General features: G+C 32.7%; 1 protein-coding gene and 2 pseudogenes across 1 annotated transcript; all 3 read right to left on the bottom strand.

Annotated features, from left to right (window-relative positions):
* Nucleotides 1-2983: 2983 nt before the first annotated feature.
* On the bottom strand, nucleotides 2984-3529 carry LOC147274181 (dirigent protein 5 pseudogene; annotated as a pseudogene).
* A 1251-nt stretch (nucleotides 3530-4780) lies between these two features.
* Nucleotides 4781-5341, bottom strand: LOC147274182 (disease resistance response protein 206-like). The gene has a single exon (XM_086227963.1). The coding sequence runs from the start codon at nucleotides 5339-5341 to the stop codon at nucleotides 4781-4783; it is 561 nt and encodes a 186-aa protein (XP_086084089.1).
* Nucleotides 5342-17507: 12166 nt separating this feature from the next.
* Nucleotides 17508-18053, bottom strand: LOC147274183 (dirigent protein 5 pseudogene; annotated as a pseudogene).
* Between the last annotated feature and the right edge of the window lie 117 nt (nucleotides 18054-18170).

Raw genomic sequence — 18170 nt, forward strand, 5'->3', positions numbered from 1 at the left:
CACCAGCATCAGGCCTTCGCCATTGTCGCTGGAGCGATTCTCGGGATCGGTGCAGGCCTACTTCAGTACTCCAATGTTCATATTGAGGTGGCCGGAGAAGGGAGGGAGGTGGGTGGGTCATTGAGTTGGGTGGCCGACGCGGGGGAGGAGGAAGGAGGAGGGCTCGGGGCTGGGGTTTCGGGGAGAGAGAGAGAGAGTTAGAGAGAGATGAGAGGGGTCGGGTGGGTCGTCTGGTGGGTCGCCGGCGTGGTGGCTGGGGTCGCCGGCAAGGTGGCTGGGGTCGGAGGGGTGGGTGGCTGGGGTTGGGTGGGTCTCGGGGGAGGGGTGGGAGGCGGAGGGCGGAGGGAGGGGTGCTGCTCCATTTTTATTGTTTTTATTTTTTATTTTTTTGAGTTTTTAATTTTTTAATTTTTTAATTTTTTTTAAATAATTAGTTCATTTTTTTAAATTTTTTTTTATTATTTTTTTTTTGTTATCCACGTGGCATGTTTTTAGTGTGCCACGTGGACAAATAACGGCAGGCCTGACGGAAAAGTTGACGGAGGTACCTGGATGTGCAAAATCAGTAATTGAGGTACCTACGAGCAACTTTTTGTAATTGGGGTACTCAAGTGATATAGGGTGGTTAGTTGAGGTACTTTTGTGTAATTTGCCCATCATAATATAACGGAAATGTTCTCTTGTTAAGCACATTAATTATATATTATGTTTTTTTTTTCTGTGCTAAAGACATCATTATGTTGTTAGATTATGAATTTAGATATATCTTTGATTAGATTGTATTCTTAACTGAATGTTTGATCCAAATTCACAATTTGATTAAAAAAAAAAAAACATTATTCTTAATTTTTGGGAGGCAATTAATTTTCACACTCCCTTTTCTCCACTTGCACTGCTATATTTTTATAGCTTGTTGTTATATTTTTTTATTATTTGTATTCCAAGTTTGCCCTTTATAGCTCTTGAGTTTTAATATATTTTAATTTTTGTCCAGTGAGGTTCCATCATTGAAGTCCGAATTGGTGAAATGATAGAATCTATAAAAATTATTCAACATGCTCAATCTAAATGCAAGTTCGTCTTATCCCTACTTATAGAGAGGTTGTTTCCCAGATTAATTGTAATGGAACAACCTTACCAGGATACGTACCCGATGAGTTAAGAATTGAGGCTTCATCAATAATGATATAATGCAGGTTCCATAAATCATTCTACTTAATTGTCACTTATGAGCCTCAAATTTTCTCTTAACTACACGCAGCATAGTATCACTTTGATCGTCTATATCTTGTGCAAAATATAGCAATTGCATCCTAACTGCCCAAAGGGAGATTCATCTCCAATGGGTCTCCAATGCTTAAGTTAGTCATTGATTTATGAATTTTTATTTATAAATTATATATCATCACCCCCCCTTCCACTCTTGATTCTGCTGAGCTTTATAGCTCTTCATCCGAGGAGTTAATTCCTAAATTGGAGGAGGAATCTTCTCCTATATATTAACTGTCGAAGCAGTTTATTAATAGGTTCTATCTCTTACTCAGTTATTTAATAACTGAGTTAATCTTTAATTTGGGCTTTGAGGTCCAATATCATTGGGCCTCTCATCAATTAAACATGGCAGATTAATTATGGCCCATCAGTCACCAAGATCGGAGGTATTGCTAGAGTAATCATGATCCGCATCTTCAGATCCACTCAATGCATTCCTTTGTAGCTTAATTTCCACCCCATTTTTTTAGAATATGGCCAAAGTAATGGTTTAAAATATGCATCCTAGTCCCACTGTTGTACAGGAGGTTATTGATGTTCATTGACCAAAAAACTTCAAACTTTAAGCCAAAAACATAAAAAATGAAATTATGGCAACAAAATACCAGAGCCTTCATCAATTCAAGATCCAAGATTTCCATTTTTTCTTACAACATAAGATCCAACATTCATTATTTTCTTCTCTAATTTAGAGAGTTGAACGAAATCTTTTAGTAAAAGAGATCTAAACTATGAGTAGATCGAGTACGTAAGAATACAAAGGACAAAGGATGTATCACTTAATTCTGGGCTGCGAAGGAGTACAGCAGTTTTTTTTTTTTTTTTCCTGAAAGTACAACACTCTTCTAATGCTATGAAGGGGTAGATTTTGAAACATAAGTAATAAAATTATATAAAAAAGCATTAAAGAAATAAAGAAAGTGTAAGAGGAGAAAAATGGAGTGTGAAAATCGCTATCCTATTTTTTTTGTTAAGTGTGGATGTTAACTTTGTATGATGGACGAATATATAGGTGCATATATCGAGGTTGAGATTAGTTAGCACAATCTGAACAATCTGTATTGAAAGTAGAATTACCAATGTTAAATTGTAGAAGTAAAGCAAATTAATTAATTGTGATCGTGAACTTGCATTTAAACAAGCATACCAGCCATTACTTTTAAAAATGAAGCGGAAATTTTAAGCTCAAGCATAATTACATAATTCCTCAAACAGAACGGTCCCGAATAAATTAATTAGAGAACTCATAATGCCAAAAGCACAAATCAGAAACAGAAATAGAATAACGAGGTAATCTATGAGCAACTCTTAAAAGACTAATTTTTCCATGCAAACTTTTGTTACTTACTGACTTTCACACCTGCAAACTAGAAGTCCTGCAAACTAGAAGTTTAAGCTTGGCTCAATACTACTAATTAATCATAACACACTAGTGGAACACACCTTCCTTAGTCCTCTATTTATTAGTGAGATTACAATAGTTGAAGTACCTTCCCGCATAGTGAAAGCAAATAGGAATTGCCATCGAATTATATTATTATGACACCTAGATTATAGCTTTATAGGATAAATTTTTACATACAACAGGTGTCATATATGATAAATAATCAAGTACTGGTACATGATTATGAGTTTATTACGAGAAGGGTGTTGTATACACTCGTCGTATACAAGAATTGTTCTCTGAGTTGCGACGTCAATCTTAGCCCAATTAATAACATTCGTACAACTTGATGTCCATCTTAAGTCGAAAATAATTGATACCCTGTAAAGTATCAGTCTGAAAAGTGACAATCCCTCTAGCCATGAAGAAATCTCCTGTTCCTCCAACCACTGACAGATCCCTAGTCTTCTCCATCATCAAATCCGCACCCATTATATTCAGCGTGCCCTTGTGCTCGGTCGAATTGAACACCAAAGTGTATGCAAACCAAGCAGTGAAGTCGTCCTTCATGTCGTAGAAATAGAAACCCTGAGCTTTAGCAACGGGAGGCGACAGAAGATTTCTGTCTTTTGTCATAGGATCATGAAACACAACCAGCTTTCCAAACTGAAAGTTGCCAAGCTTTGTTGCATTTGTTGCTGCAGCGGACGTTGCATTTGCAGCATCCGTGCCGTCAAATAAGATGTCGTGGTAATAGAGCACCATCCTCTTGCATGGTTTCTCTTGCTTGAATGCTTTCTTGGATGCCAACACAGATGGGAATATAATGAGGACCAAAATAATGAAAGGAGTTTTTGCTGCAAATGTTGTCATGGTTGTTATTCTCTGATCTGATTTTGGTTGTGTTAATTAGATTGAAGCGCCTAATTGGTGCAATTTATACTGCCATTTCGGGGTTGCTAGTTTGTCTTTTTAATCCTAGGAATTTATTGAAGAATATGCCCAATTTATGTGCCTCTTTGGCTGTAGTAGCTACTAGGTAGCTAGTATTAAAGCTTGAAACAGTGGTAGCTACCTAATCTTGCAAGAGTAGGAGTTTTATATATGGAACATTAAAACTATTTGTACCATATTCACGAGGTAAATCATGTATAAACATCTATATATGCAAGTCTTATATTAAATGTGGTTTAAAAATGTGGTCAATTTAACATTACTCGATCGTCGTGACTAAGCATTTGAGAATTTTAGTTGGATGTTATGAGTGACAATGTGTAATTTTACGTTGAGCATCTGTTTTGGCATTAAAAAAAAAAAAAAACCATAACCCCACTTAATTACAATGTGCAGTTTGTTAATATAATGTTAACTCTTTTGTTGTATGTGTCCTAATTAAGTTGCCAATGTAGCGTTATATTAACAACATTTTATTAATATAAGGTTTTAACTCTTGTGTCATCTCTGTTAGCCAGCCTCATATATACATGTTGGTTTCAGTGTTAGTTGAGATGCTGCTAAGCCAATGATAAGAAGCAACATATCGACCTTGTCTATTTTGTAAAGTGAAATGCTAACAACAACAACCGCCACCATTGTCACTAGCAAAGCTCTTTTGCAAATATCTCCCACAAATATGCTTGGCAGACCAAACCAAAACGAAGTATTGTTTTTTAAGAAATGGTTAGTGCTAGGGAGACCATCTCTTTGTACCATCTAATGTGAGGTGAGATTCACCAATACAAATAAGACTCATCTCTATTAGAGAAATAGTACACTAGATGATACAAAGAGATGGTCTCCTTAGCATTTTTCTTAAGGGATATGTTAACTCTGTACAAGTGGTTATCATTGGAGGTGGCCATATAGTACGTTAGACTCATGTCATAGAGAGCTATAAATAAGGAAAAACGATCTGACATTACAATGGTGACTAACCATAATATTATTACTTTTTTATTGACTAGCTAAGCTAAGAGCTTAACTGCAATCAACCAAAAACTCTCAAATAAAGCACACCATGCAATTGACTAAAAAATAGCACACCATGCATGAAACAGAACATATTTGAACACCACTCTCATTCTCACATTCGAAAACTCAGAATTAATGCTAATATGCTTAAATTCACCAACACTCATAGAATTTGATATCCACTCGGAGCCTGAAGTACACTTCACCTTCATACGCATCAGTCATTATGGTTGCAATTCCCCGGTGCATGAAAAAATCTCCGGTGCCACCCACAATGGATATATCCCGGGTTTTCAGCATAACCGGATTGTCTCCAATGAAATTTATGCTGCCTTGGTAGTTTGTGGTATTCAGAACAAATGAGAACCCAAGCCAAGCAGTGATTGTGTTCTTTGTAACATACAAGTAGAGTCCTTGTGCCCTGCCAACAGGCTTTGAGTGCAGATTGTTGTCAAGGGTAATGGGGTCATCGAAAACTACAATGTTCCCAAAATAAGATTGGGGTGCATAGATGGTCAAATTAGCTCCTTGAGGGGCTGCAACAATTGCAGAGGTAGCATTAGCAGCATTTTTGCCATTGTAAATAATGTCATGGAAGTACAGCACTAGGTGCTTGCATGGTTTATATTGGTTTTTACTTCTTGGGTGGGCTGAAGACAAAGCAAGGAACATGAAGAAGAAGGAAAAAAGAGCAATGGATTTTCTTGCCCCCATTATGGGTTATGAAAAGCAGAGGCTGCAGAGCTCAAAGGGAACAGAGGAAAGGAATATTCTGAGCTCCAAAGGGATGAGCTTTTGCTAATAACTAGCTACTTGGGAGTTTGCTATCAGTCCCAATTCATGGCATTATATAAGCACTTGGAAGCGGGATTAATTAATCCAAAAGTTTGAAAGTTCCACTTGGAGTATAATTTGATGTGTAGAGCCATATAATGTACATCACCAAGAAAATAACCAGAATATGATTATTAAATAAGATGTTGTAGAGCCTTAGTTTGACTCCCAAGTGTAGCATAGATGATATCCTTTATTCCACATCCCTCTTTTTCTGGATCTAAGATAATAATGACTAAGGACTTTGCCTTTGAAATGATTTCTGAATGTATATGGTCTTTCTATGATGTTAATACAAAGACTTTACGATAACCATGAAAATGAAAGCATGCATGGTAGTAAAAAAGAAATTGGGGAGAGTATACAGATTATTGTATTCTAATACATTACAGTCATGATGGTTAATGTTGTTCGACAATTTAATATATTATGTTGTTAGACTCTTAATTTGAACCACACAATAAAATAAAGAATTCTACTTAATTGATTTATAATTCAGATTGATAATTTGATAACATAGACTTTGAAACTTCCGTGCTATAAGACTATTGACACTTCTGGCATAGACTAAGGCCCCGTTTGGGATTGAGGTGGAGGACCCAAAAGCTGTTGTGGATGACAATTCTCAATCACCTACAGCAGTTTTGGTGTTTGGTAAAAAAAATAAAAAATTGCTTTTTCCCGCAATTCTCAACTCCCACAGCAAAAACAGAAAGCAGGTTTCTAGGTGTTTTTGAAAGCTGCAGTGACTCACAACAACAATGAATATTTTATTTTACCCATAATACCCTCATTGATTTATATAATTTTTATTTGTTTATTTTAAATTAAAAAATATGTCCATTGTTAGTTATATTTTATATTGTGATAATTAATTATGATATTTTATTTATACGATTAAAATTATAATATACCTAAAAAAATAATAGGCATACTTATTTAATAATGTTGTTCTTAGAAAAATTAATGCTAATACAAATTTGTGGTAAAAAATTTCAAAAACAAGTAAAAAAAAAACATTTTACTTTTACCAAACAAATAAGTAAAATGCACTTTCAGCATCATGTTCATTTTAGTAATTATATACGGTCACAACATTTTTATATTAACATTTACCAAATACTTTGATACTGTTTTTTGCACTCACAGCACTTTTGAAAACATAGTTTACTAAATACTCAACTGCTTTACTTTACAGCTGACTTTACTTCACAGCTGTTTTTTCTCACAGCAATACCAAACTGGTACTATGAGGAGCACGACCAGAACGAGATTAAATTAATTAAGTTCAATTTTCAGGTCAAGTTGCTAAAAATAATACATGTTATGGGGGAATCTAAATTTCATGTTATATTATTAGGGCTGTCAAATTAAATTATTGATAAAATAGAATCATATTTGAATATGTATAGTCTACATGTTATATTGAAACAATATTACTCTTGATTAGAAATCATTTGTCAAATTAACATGGATCAGAAAACAAAGATGCTCAAATAATTGGCATATTCTTAGCTTTCCATAAAAACAATATCTAGTTTTGGATCATTCTGCAATATTTTTCACGACTAGTACGCTGATTGCGGTCCAATTTTTCTGCAATATTTTTGCATTCTATTCTGGTGCCTGGTGAGAGATTGGTGGAGGTAAGTGTTGATTAGTGCACGCTGGTTCATATGAAAAGTGACATATAATATATTTCACGCTGGTCCATATGAAAAGCGACATATAATATATGTCTTTATATATACGGTAGGTGAGTTAGATAAGTCAAGTGGGCCTCTTAACACATTCAAATGAAACTCTAAACTGTGGAAATTACAGCTCTAATAATAAAGACACTCTTACACCGCGACCGTCTCTTTTTTTTTTTATTTATTGAATGAGAGATCATTAATATTGAAACTACGAGGGAATTATAAAGTCAGTTGCAAGCTGGTCATGAAGCCAATAAGGAGCTTCACCAAGCCAATAACTCAACATTGAACCACAAGACAACGCATGTGGAGCAAGCAAATGAGCAACTAGAATTAGCAAACAAAGCCCAAATTCCCTTAGTTTCATCCTCTGAAGCATGGATACGCGATTTTGGTGCCGTATCCCGTATCGGATATACCAACAGATACAATACGCTCGGATACGCATTGGATATGTATCTGGGTCAACGGATACGTGGTTGACTGGTTGGATATGTGTATCCTTTGCTCTCGAGATGGGTAATATGTAAAGATGTAAAGATTCCCAATTATCCAGACTACCCAGAACTCAATTCTTCATTTCTGATTTCTTCTAGCTTCTTCATCCCTGTGGAGTGTGGAGAAAGTCTCGAGAGACCGATGCCGACGAGTGGCGACCTATTCTCCTCTCATCTTCTGTAATTTTATCTGTTCTTTACTTCTCTCTCTAATATCTGGCCTCTCTCTCTGTGTAATATCTGGCCTTGGCCTTCTCCTTATATCTTTCTAGTTCCTCACGTGCAAATGTGCACTCCATCAACTAATATCTCAATTGAGTCAATTGTTTCTACTTTTTCACTTTTCAAATATAATATTATAATATTCGACCAAAAAAAAAATTATATTATTATAATATTCAAATATAATATTATAGTATCAACTAATATAATGCTAATATTACTATATCTTTGAAATAGTCTTCTTAGTTCCCATCTTCATTGAATAGGTGTGATGCTTAAAATTACTAACATTTCTCTTGATGAACTATTATTGGAGACTGTTTTATTCATTGAATAGGAATATTGAAGTTGATTAAATTTAAATTTGGATTTAGATGATGAATTTGAAATTTTATATTATTTAAAGTATATTTTAAATTATTTATATTATTATTATATATTAATATATATTTTTAATTGCCGTATCCACGACGTATCGTATCCTAATTTTTTGAGATTTGTCATATCCCTGTGTCGTATCGTATCATATCGTATCGCCGTATCCGTATCCGTATCCGTATCCGTATCCGTGCTTCATAGGTTTCATCCATACGATGACCATCATGTGCATCAGATTCAAGGCAAACAGAACTATAGCATGAACCCAATGTGAGCTCCAACCAATGGTGATTCTTCATCCTTTCTTGAATTTAAAAAACTTAGATAACTATTATACTTCAAAAGTTTATACTGACAAACAAAAATGGATTCGTCTCAAAATCTCTAATAAATCTGACTCTAATATCATGCTAGATAATTACTATATCCCAAAAACTTAATCTATTAAGAGATATATATATGGCCAATAATATATATATATATATCAATCTAACAAAAAAAAGTTTGGGTTTTTTTCATATTTAGTACCTGAACTTTGACCATTGTCTTAATGTGGTACCTAAACTTTTATTTGTCCTAATTGAGTACCTAAACTTTTATTTTATGTCTAATAGGTACCAAAATGAATTTCTGTTAAAATTATCAACAAAAGTTAGGGGCAATATAGTCATTTCAAAAAATTTATATTTTAATTTTAATTTTTAAATTTTTTTGTTTGTTGTGTGTTTTTTTTTTAATAATTTTAAACATATAAAGAAAATAATTAAAATATACTTTGACTATATTGCCCCTAATTTTTATTGACAATTTTAACAAAAATTCATTTTGGTACCTATTAGACACAAAATAAAAGTTTAGGTACTCAATTGGGACAAATAAAAGTTTAGGTACCACATTAAGACAAGGGTCAAAGTTTAGGTACTAAATATGAAATAAACCCAAAAGTTTTTAATTAATGTAAATTTATAGGATAGTTTTAATTATAAGTTCTTCCATTTACAATTTGGATAATAACATATCAAGATTTATCACTTAATTCTTATATATTGGATTATATACAAATTTAGTAATTTAATCATCATACTGTATGATTTAACTTAGATCTTATCAAGGATTTAAAACTAATAGTGCCTAATTTTAAACCCCCTGATCACAAAAAAAATTTGCCTAAACCCCACCCATCTAGAAACTCTTTCAAAACCTCCTATAACTTATAATCCTAAATTACCCTTCTGACGCATGCTGACGCGCGCTGACGCATGCTGACACGTGTTGACATCACTGTAACTGAATTTTGGTGAAACTGTTTTTTTTTTTTTTTTCTGGAATTGAAGTTTTTGCTAAAACTCAATATTTCGCTAAAACTAAAATCAAACACTGAAATTGAATTTCATTACACTAAAACTGAATTTCAAGAATTCAATTACACTGAAACTGAATTTTAGAAATTCAGTTACACTAAATTGAAGAATTCAGTTATGAATTCAGTTACTGAAACTGAATTAAGTGATGAAACAATTACACCTTGACTAAAATGCAATTACACCTTAGTTAAAAAACAATTACACCTTCACTAAAACAATTACACTTCACTAAAACAGTTACACTTTACTGAATTATGTTTCACTAAAAAGAACACAGCAACCTTATAAAAAAAAAAACAACAATACAACAAGTCATCGAGATGAGAGGAGTAGCCAACACAGCAAGCCATCGATATGAGCCTATCAAACAACTATAGACTAAATTCAGTTGTGAGTGAGTGAGTGAGCCTGAGAAATATGAAACAGATTAAGTGACCAGGGTTATAATCGGAAAATCAAAATAAAAGGGGGTCAAACTTAGCTGGGTGTTAGTTGACCAGGGGGTTTTGGGAGAGTTTAAGTGACTAATAGGGGGTTTTGAATTAGTTTTAGTAAAGGTGGAGGTTTTGAAATAATTAAGCTCTGATTTGGAGGTTTTGAATAGTTTACTATAAAACTAATTACAATTTCATGATTGTGAATAGAAAATTTAACTCGATGAACTTAATATAATTTTTTTTAAGAAGTTATTTGGTAGCCTACTTCGAATTCTAAGGATCGTAAAATTAAAAACATAAACTTTTTAATTTATAATAAGAGTGTTGCACCCAAATTCGATTCTCTTTCCTTGAATAAAGAAAACATAATTTTTCTTTGTTTTGCCAAAACAAAATATAAACATTTTTTTTTGGCCAAGAAGATACTTCATTAAAGAAATGGAACAGCCCAAAGAGCAAACAAAGCAATACAACAGAAAAAGGAAAATTGCATCGGACAAAGGAAAAAACAAACCGAGATAACAAAAGCTTCAAACAAGAAAAACAACACTCAGAACCGACAAATAATAGGGTGCTGCACCGATATTAGAGAATGGATATATAGGGCGGTAACAACTTTTGTGCAATGCATATTGTCCTACAACCGACTTAATTCCAATCCCCATTGTCATTTCCAATAACAATAATTAATATTTTTTGACATAAAATAATTTTGGTTTCAACTTTAGTGGTGTCTATTATATGGAGTTTTTATTAATTTTTTTTTGCGGATAATAAATTATTCTTTAATTGAAAACGAAATAATTAACAACATTTTAGGCTGGTGGGGCGAATCATATACATCCTTATTAGTTTATTCAAGACTGGCCTTTATATATGATTATCTAATCTCTGTTTAGTAGGAGATACACCCTCAGTCACCCTGGTAGTGGTGTCTTATCTTGTGACTTGCTATGTATAACTATTTTGGTAGAAGAATATGATGCTCTCTATTAAACAAATGTGTAGTAGCTGTGGACAAACAGATCAGCCGACATTGGAATATTGGAGCACTACTCAACTTAGCCGGCTAGAATAATTGACAATTTAAAAGGCTTGCCTTGAAGTTGGACTGAAAGAAGAGGAAGCTTCAAGAATTAATATAAATTTCCTCACACAGATCGTCGGTTTGATTATAGAGAAATTAAAATTATAGCGTTGCAATTCTTAATTTCTATTGTAAAGGATAGCACTTCTTACTTGTTTGGATTAGGGTTGCTTAGCTTCGATTTTATAGATTGTATATATAATTGAGTATTAACTTTTGTTTTTTATGGAGCAAACTAATATCTAGCTTGTATTGCGTTTTATTTGAACAATATTTCTTCTTCGATCAGTCCAAACGAAAGTCATTCTATGAACTACACTCTCGCATGATGTATAATTACTGAAAGCATACCTTCTAATTAAGAGAGAGAAATCACACAAAAGAACTTTAACCTTGAGTGTAGGCATAAATGCTCTAGAGTTTCACAAAGAATTTGAACTCGACAAATTAAAAGAATACACAGAGTGGATAGATCACAAAGTACAAAGGTAGCTGTTGTACAATCCACCAATCAAATTCACGTCTCAATGTTTCATGCATATTGGATGGGAATGTTTTGTTTGGTAGAAATTGAAGGGAAATTTATGTTATAAATACTAAAAAATAGGAATGTGAGTTACGAATCATGTCTTTGAAACTATAAAAAATTAAGATTAAATACCAAATTTCAATATTTTTTGGTATAGCATAAAGACAATATAATATTTCAATTGAACTACTAAATTTAAATGTAGTTTTTTAGATTAGGTCACAAATATGTTGGCCCCTTTGATTTGAGTCTTTTTCATTTGACATTTTTATCCTTTGGCCCACATATGATGAGTGTCAGTTAAAATTTATAAATAGAGGTCAAAACAATACTTTTACTCAAAATAATATATAGTATAGTAGTGTGAGTTGTCTCGTTCAATTTACCATGACAGTCACAGTTAAGTTGTGACTTGATTGATTTTTTTTTTTTAATACAATATAGTATAAATTAATGTAATATTATTTTTATTTTTTTATTATAGTGGCATGTGATGTAATATTTATAAATTCTAATACCTTTTACTTTATAAAAAATTAGAATTAAATATCAAATCTCAATAATTTTTTGGTATAGCATGAAGACCATATAATTTTTCAATTGAACTACCAAATTTAAATGTAGTTTTTTAGATTAGGTCACAAATATGTTGGCCCCTTTGATTTGAGCCTTTTATATTTGACATTTTTATCCTTTGGCTCACATATGATGAGTGTTAGTTAAAATTTATAAGGTTTTGACAAAATTGCCCTTGAGACTTTTATATTATCTTGAAAATTTGCTAATGCATGTAGTCTCAACTTCACATTTAGTTGTGACTGTACGACACTCACAACTTCAAATTTAGTTGTGACTTAATTGAATTTTTTTTAGAGAAATTATAGTATAAATAGAGGTCAAAATAATATATAATATAGTGGTGTGAGCTGTCTCTTTCAATTTACCAAGACAGTCACAGTTAAGTTGTGACTGGATTGATTTTTTTTTTTTAATACAATATAGTATAAATTAATGTAATATTTGTGATGTAATATTATTTTTATTATTTTATTGTAGTGGCATGTGATGTAATATATGTAAATTCTAATACCTTTTACTTTATTAATTTGTTTGACTTTTCAACTAGTACCTAATCTAAAATGCTATTTAATTTTGGTACCTAAACTAAAAAGTTATTGAAATTTAGTAGTTAAAATCAATAGACCTTTTACTTTATTAATTTGTTTGACTTTTCAACTAGTATCTAATCTAAAATGCTATTTAATTTTAATACCTAAACTAAAAAGTTATTGAAATTTAGTAGTTAAAATCAATGGACCTTTGAAACTAAAACTAAAACTTAAAATAAAATAGCAAAAATCTTAAAAATTATTTTTACTTTAAAATCTATTTTACATGAGCTTAATGATAAATTAACTAACTCACTTAAAAAGTTGCAATGACAAATAGGTCCACTTTTTTTTTTTTTTAATTGGGCGAATTGCCATTTTCGAACAGTGGCAATTAGTAACAATCATTTTTACGTAAAAACACGGATGAATGTAATTCCATAAGCTTGAATTTTGTGTTTTATGATGGTTTTATTAATTTTTGACATGTTTATGTAAGAAAAGACATAAAGTATATCTATAAGTATTATTATTGTTATGCAATTCAAATAACTACTATTGCACAGTGGCAATAATTGTTACTGTCTGACAATGGCAATTGTTGAACACTTGGTGAACAGTATCGAGTGCTCGGTGGGTTATGTGTTACGCGCGTTTCATTAAAATGGACTAGACTAAAATTTACTATAGCACGTAGGCTGAGATATCAGTCTTATTTTTCAACTGGACTTTTTTAAAAAAATTAAACCTTCTTTTTAGCTTTTTGATTTTTCATTTGATATATATTTTCTTCTCTCTGCTTCAATCTATCATTTCTATTCTTACTTTTTAAAAATTTTTATTTCTTATTAAAAAAGAAAAGCATAAAATATTACAGAACATACCCTAAAGCCTAAACAATCATGAGGCTCATTAAGGCCTTCCACTATGGCACCTGAAAATGTGACTCAAAACCCATTTTGGGTCACAAATGGCTCACACCCTAGCACTATGGGCCGGAAAATGTAACCCAAAAGAGAGAGTAACTCAAAATGTAACCCAAATTCGGGTCTCAATGTGAGCCAAAATGGCTGTGACCCAAAACCAACAAAAGCCTACCCACGTGAGGAGAGAGGGAAAAGCAGCTAAAAAGTTGGTGGGCCCGCTTGCTTTTCTTGTCGGCTGAACATAAGGGAATCAACTGGGTTTGCTTTTCTTGTGGGCTGCGCTTGCTTTGTTGACGTGTGGCTTTGTTGGCTGGTCACCAACAATCCAGATTAAATGACCGTTGGTGATCAATGGCTGCCATTGTTTGTTTTTTTGTTTTTTTTAGATGGCCGGTTAGAAATCAAAGGCCTAGATTAATGGACCGTTGATAATCAACGGTCCAGATCGCTCAAGCCTTTTTTTTTAAATCATTTAAAATAGAAATAGTAACCGAAAAATTGCCAAAAATTTCTAAAAAATTTTAAAAAATTCCTCAAACCCTCCAACAGCTATATTCTCAAATGGGTCTATATATATATATATATATCATACAACACTCATAATTTTTCATCACAAACTACAACCCCACTACACCAAATTTGTACAAATTTATTTTTTAGTCATCATATTGTTCTTGTTTTTTCTTTAAATCATCGTGTTGTTTTTTTTTTTATTTTTATGATTGTTGAAGTCCCGATGTTGTAAAATTATGTTGTCTAATTTATGAAATTTTCTTATTTTAAATATATTCAATATTGACCTTATTTTAAAGATCTCATTAAAATAAGACCAATAAAATAATTTTTATTATATTTTAGATTTTAAATTATAAATTAAACATCACTTAATCAATATTAGTCATATTTTAAATATGTATAAAACACTGTGACCCAAAATGGGTCATAACACCATTGCAGTGAAAATTGAGTCACAGCACTATTTGTGACCCAAAATGGGTTTTGGGTCACAAAAAATGGGTTTACCATAGTGGAAGGCCTAAGTGTTATGATTAATTGCAACGAGCATTAAGAGCATTCGTAATGTTGGTGTTCAATGCAATTTTATTGCATGAAATTGAACTAATGGATTCAAATCCACTTGCAGTGCTAGCTATAGTTTAGTTCATTGCAATTGCAATAGAGGGTGCATGAAATAGCACTCTGTTATGAATTGCAATAGCACCAGACAAGGGCCCCACATGTCACATGGGCTTACAGAAGAGAGAGAACCAAAAAAGAGAAAACCAATATTGAGCGGGTGACACCTGTCACTTGAAGTTTATATTTTTTTAAAAAAAATAAATGTATTACAATTTTTGTTACCTTTCAATATAAAAGTTGGCCACAAATTTTTTTTTTTTTTTAATATATCCAAAATTGCTCTCTTTTTAAAGATCTTTTTTAGGCCATTTCAATGGTATAATTTTTAACATAATTAAATTTATCTATTTTATTTTATTTGAGTACATAAGGCAACATTTAAAAAGATATAATTATTGACATGAAGTTATTAAACTGTGTCGTGTCATTACAAGTAAAACTATAATTCAGTTTAATAGATGTCAAAATTCTTTTGAACTATTGAATAACTATTGTGAATGCTCTAATAACCACTAAGACATATAGTAAGGCTACCTTGGTTGCAACTTGCAAGGGTACGTTCTTGAGACAAACACCAAATACTCATAACCTAGCTAGAAGTTGACCGATTAATTTTCACCGTTCTCACAAAAGATGATATAAGATCTAAAGTGCATCGATCCTGTTTGAATGGATATATACATAATTAATCATAATGTAACGGAAATTTTATCTTGTTAAGCACATTACTTATATATTATGTTTTTTTTTCTGTGCTAAAGACATCATTATGTTGTTAGATTATGAATTTAGATATATCTTTGATTAGATTGTATTCTTAACTGAATGAGTTAAGAATTGAGGCTTCATCAATAATGATATAATGCAGGTTCCATAAATCATTCTACTTAATTGTCACTTATGAGCCTCAAATTTTCTCTTAACTACACGCAGCATAGTATCACTTTGATCGTCTATATCTTGTGCAAAATATAGCAATTGCATCCTAACTGCCCAAAGGGAGATTCATCTCCAATGGGTCTCCAATGCTTAAGTTAGTCATTGATTTATGAATTTTTATTTATAAATTATATATCATCACCCCCCCTTCCACTCTTGATTCTGCCGAGCTTTATAGCTCTTCATCCGAGGAGTTAATTCCTAAATTGGAGGAGGAATCTTCTCCTATATTTTAACTGTCGAAGCAGTTTATTAATAGGTTCTATCTCTTACTCAGTTATTTAATAACTGAGTTAATCTTTAATTTGGGCTTTGAGGTCCAATATCATTGGGCCTCTCATCAATTAAACATGGCAGATTAATTATGGCCCATCAGTCACCAAGATCGGAGGTATTGCTAGAGTAATCATGATCCGCATCTTCAGATCCACTCAATGCATTCCTTTGTAGCTTAATTTCCACCCCATTTTTTTAGAATATGGCCAAAGTAATGGTTTAAAATATGCATCCTAGTCCCACAGTTGTACAGGAGGTTATTGATGTTCATTGACCAAAAAACTTCAAACTTTAAGCCAAAAACATAAAAAATGAAATTATGGCAACAAAATACCAGAGCCTTCATCAATTCAAGATCCAAGATTTCCATTTTTTCTTACAACATAAGATCCAACATTCATTATTTTCTTCTCTAATTTAGAGAGTTGAACGAAATCTTTTAGTAAAAGAGATCTAAACTATGAGTAGATCGAGTACGTAAGAATACAAAGGACAAAGGATGTATCACTTAATTCTGGGCTGCGAAGGAGTACAGCAGTTTTTTTTTTTTTTCCTGAAAGTACAACACTCTTCTAATGCTATGAAGGGGTAGATTTTGAAACATAAGTAATAAAATTATATAAAAAAGCATTAAAGAAATAAAGAAAGTGTAAGAGGAGAAAAATGGAGTGTGAAAATCGCTATCCTATTTTTTTTGTTAAGTGTGGATGTTAACTTTGTATGATGGACGAATATATAGGTGCATATATCGAGGTTGAGATTAGTTAGCACAATCTGAACAATCTGTATTGAAAGTAGAATTACCAATGTTAAATTGTAGAAGTAAAGCAAATTAATTAATTGTGATCGTGAACTTGCATTTAAACAAGCATACCAGCCATTACTTTTAAAAATGAAGCGGAAATTTTAAGCTCAAGCATAATTACATAATTCCTCAAACAGAACGGTCCCGAATAAATTAATTAGAGAACTCATAATGCCAAAAGCACAAATCAGAAACAGAAATAGAAAAACGAGGAAATCTATGAGCTGGAAATTAGTCTTTTAGCTTAAAAGACTAATTTTTCCATGCAAACTTTTGTTACTTACTGACTTGCACACCTGCAAACTAGAAGTTTAAGCTTGGCTCAGTACTACTAATTAATCATAACACACTAGTGGAACACACCTTCCTTAGTCCTCTATTTATTAGTGAGATTACAATAATTGAAGTACCTTCCCGCATAGTGAAAGCAAATAGGAATTGTCATCGAATTATATTATTATGACACTCGTGACACCTAGATTATAGCTTTATAGGATAAATTTTTACATACAACATGTGTCATATATGATAAGTAATCAAGTACTGGTACATGATCATGAGTTTATTACGAGAAGGGTGTTGTATACACTCGTCATATGCAAGAATTGTTCACTGAGTTGCGACGTCAATCTTAGCCTAATTAATAACATTCGTACAACTTGATGTCCATCTTAAGTCGAAAATACTTGATACCCTGTAAAGTATCAGTCTGAAAAGTGACAATCCCTCTAGCCATGAAGAAATCTTCTGTTCCTCCAACCACTGACAGATCCCTAGTCTTCTCCATCATCAAATCCGCACCCATTATATTCAGCGTGCCCTTGTGCTCGGTCGAATTGAACACCAAAGTGTATGCAAACCAAGCAGTGAAGTCGTCCTTCATGTCGTAGAAATAGAAACCCTGAGCTTTAGCAACGGGAGGCGACAGAAGATTTCTGTCTTTTGTCATAGGATCATGAAACACAACCAGCTTTCCAAACTGAAAGTTGCCAAGCTTTGTTGCATTTGTTGCTGCAGCGGACGTTGCATTTGCAGCATCCGTGCCGTCAAATAAGATGTCGTGGTAATAGAGCACCATCCTCTTGCATGGTTTCTCTTGCTTGAATGCTTTCTTGGATGCCAACACAGATGGGAATATAATGAGGACCAAAATAATGAAAGGAGTTTTTGCTGCAAATGTTGTCATGGTTGTTATTGTCTGATCTGATTTTGGTTGTGTTAATTAGATTGAAGCGCCTAATTGGTGCAATTTATACTGCCATTTCGGGGTTGCTAGTTTGTCTTTTGGCTTATTCACACCATT

Source organism: Dryas octopetala, chromosome 9 (assembly GCF_963921425.1).
Source record: "Dryas octopetala chromosome 9, drDryOcto1.1, whole genome shotgun sequence".
In the NCBI taxonomy this organism is placed as follows: Eukaryota; Viridiplantae; Streptophyta; class Magnoliopsida; order Rosales; family Rosaceae; genus Dryas; species Dryas octopetala.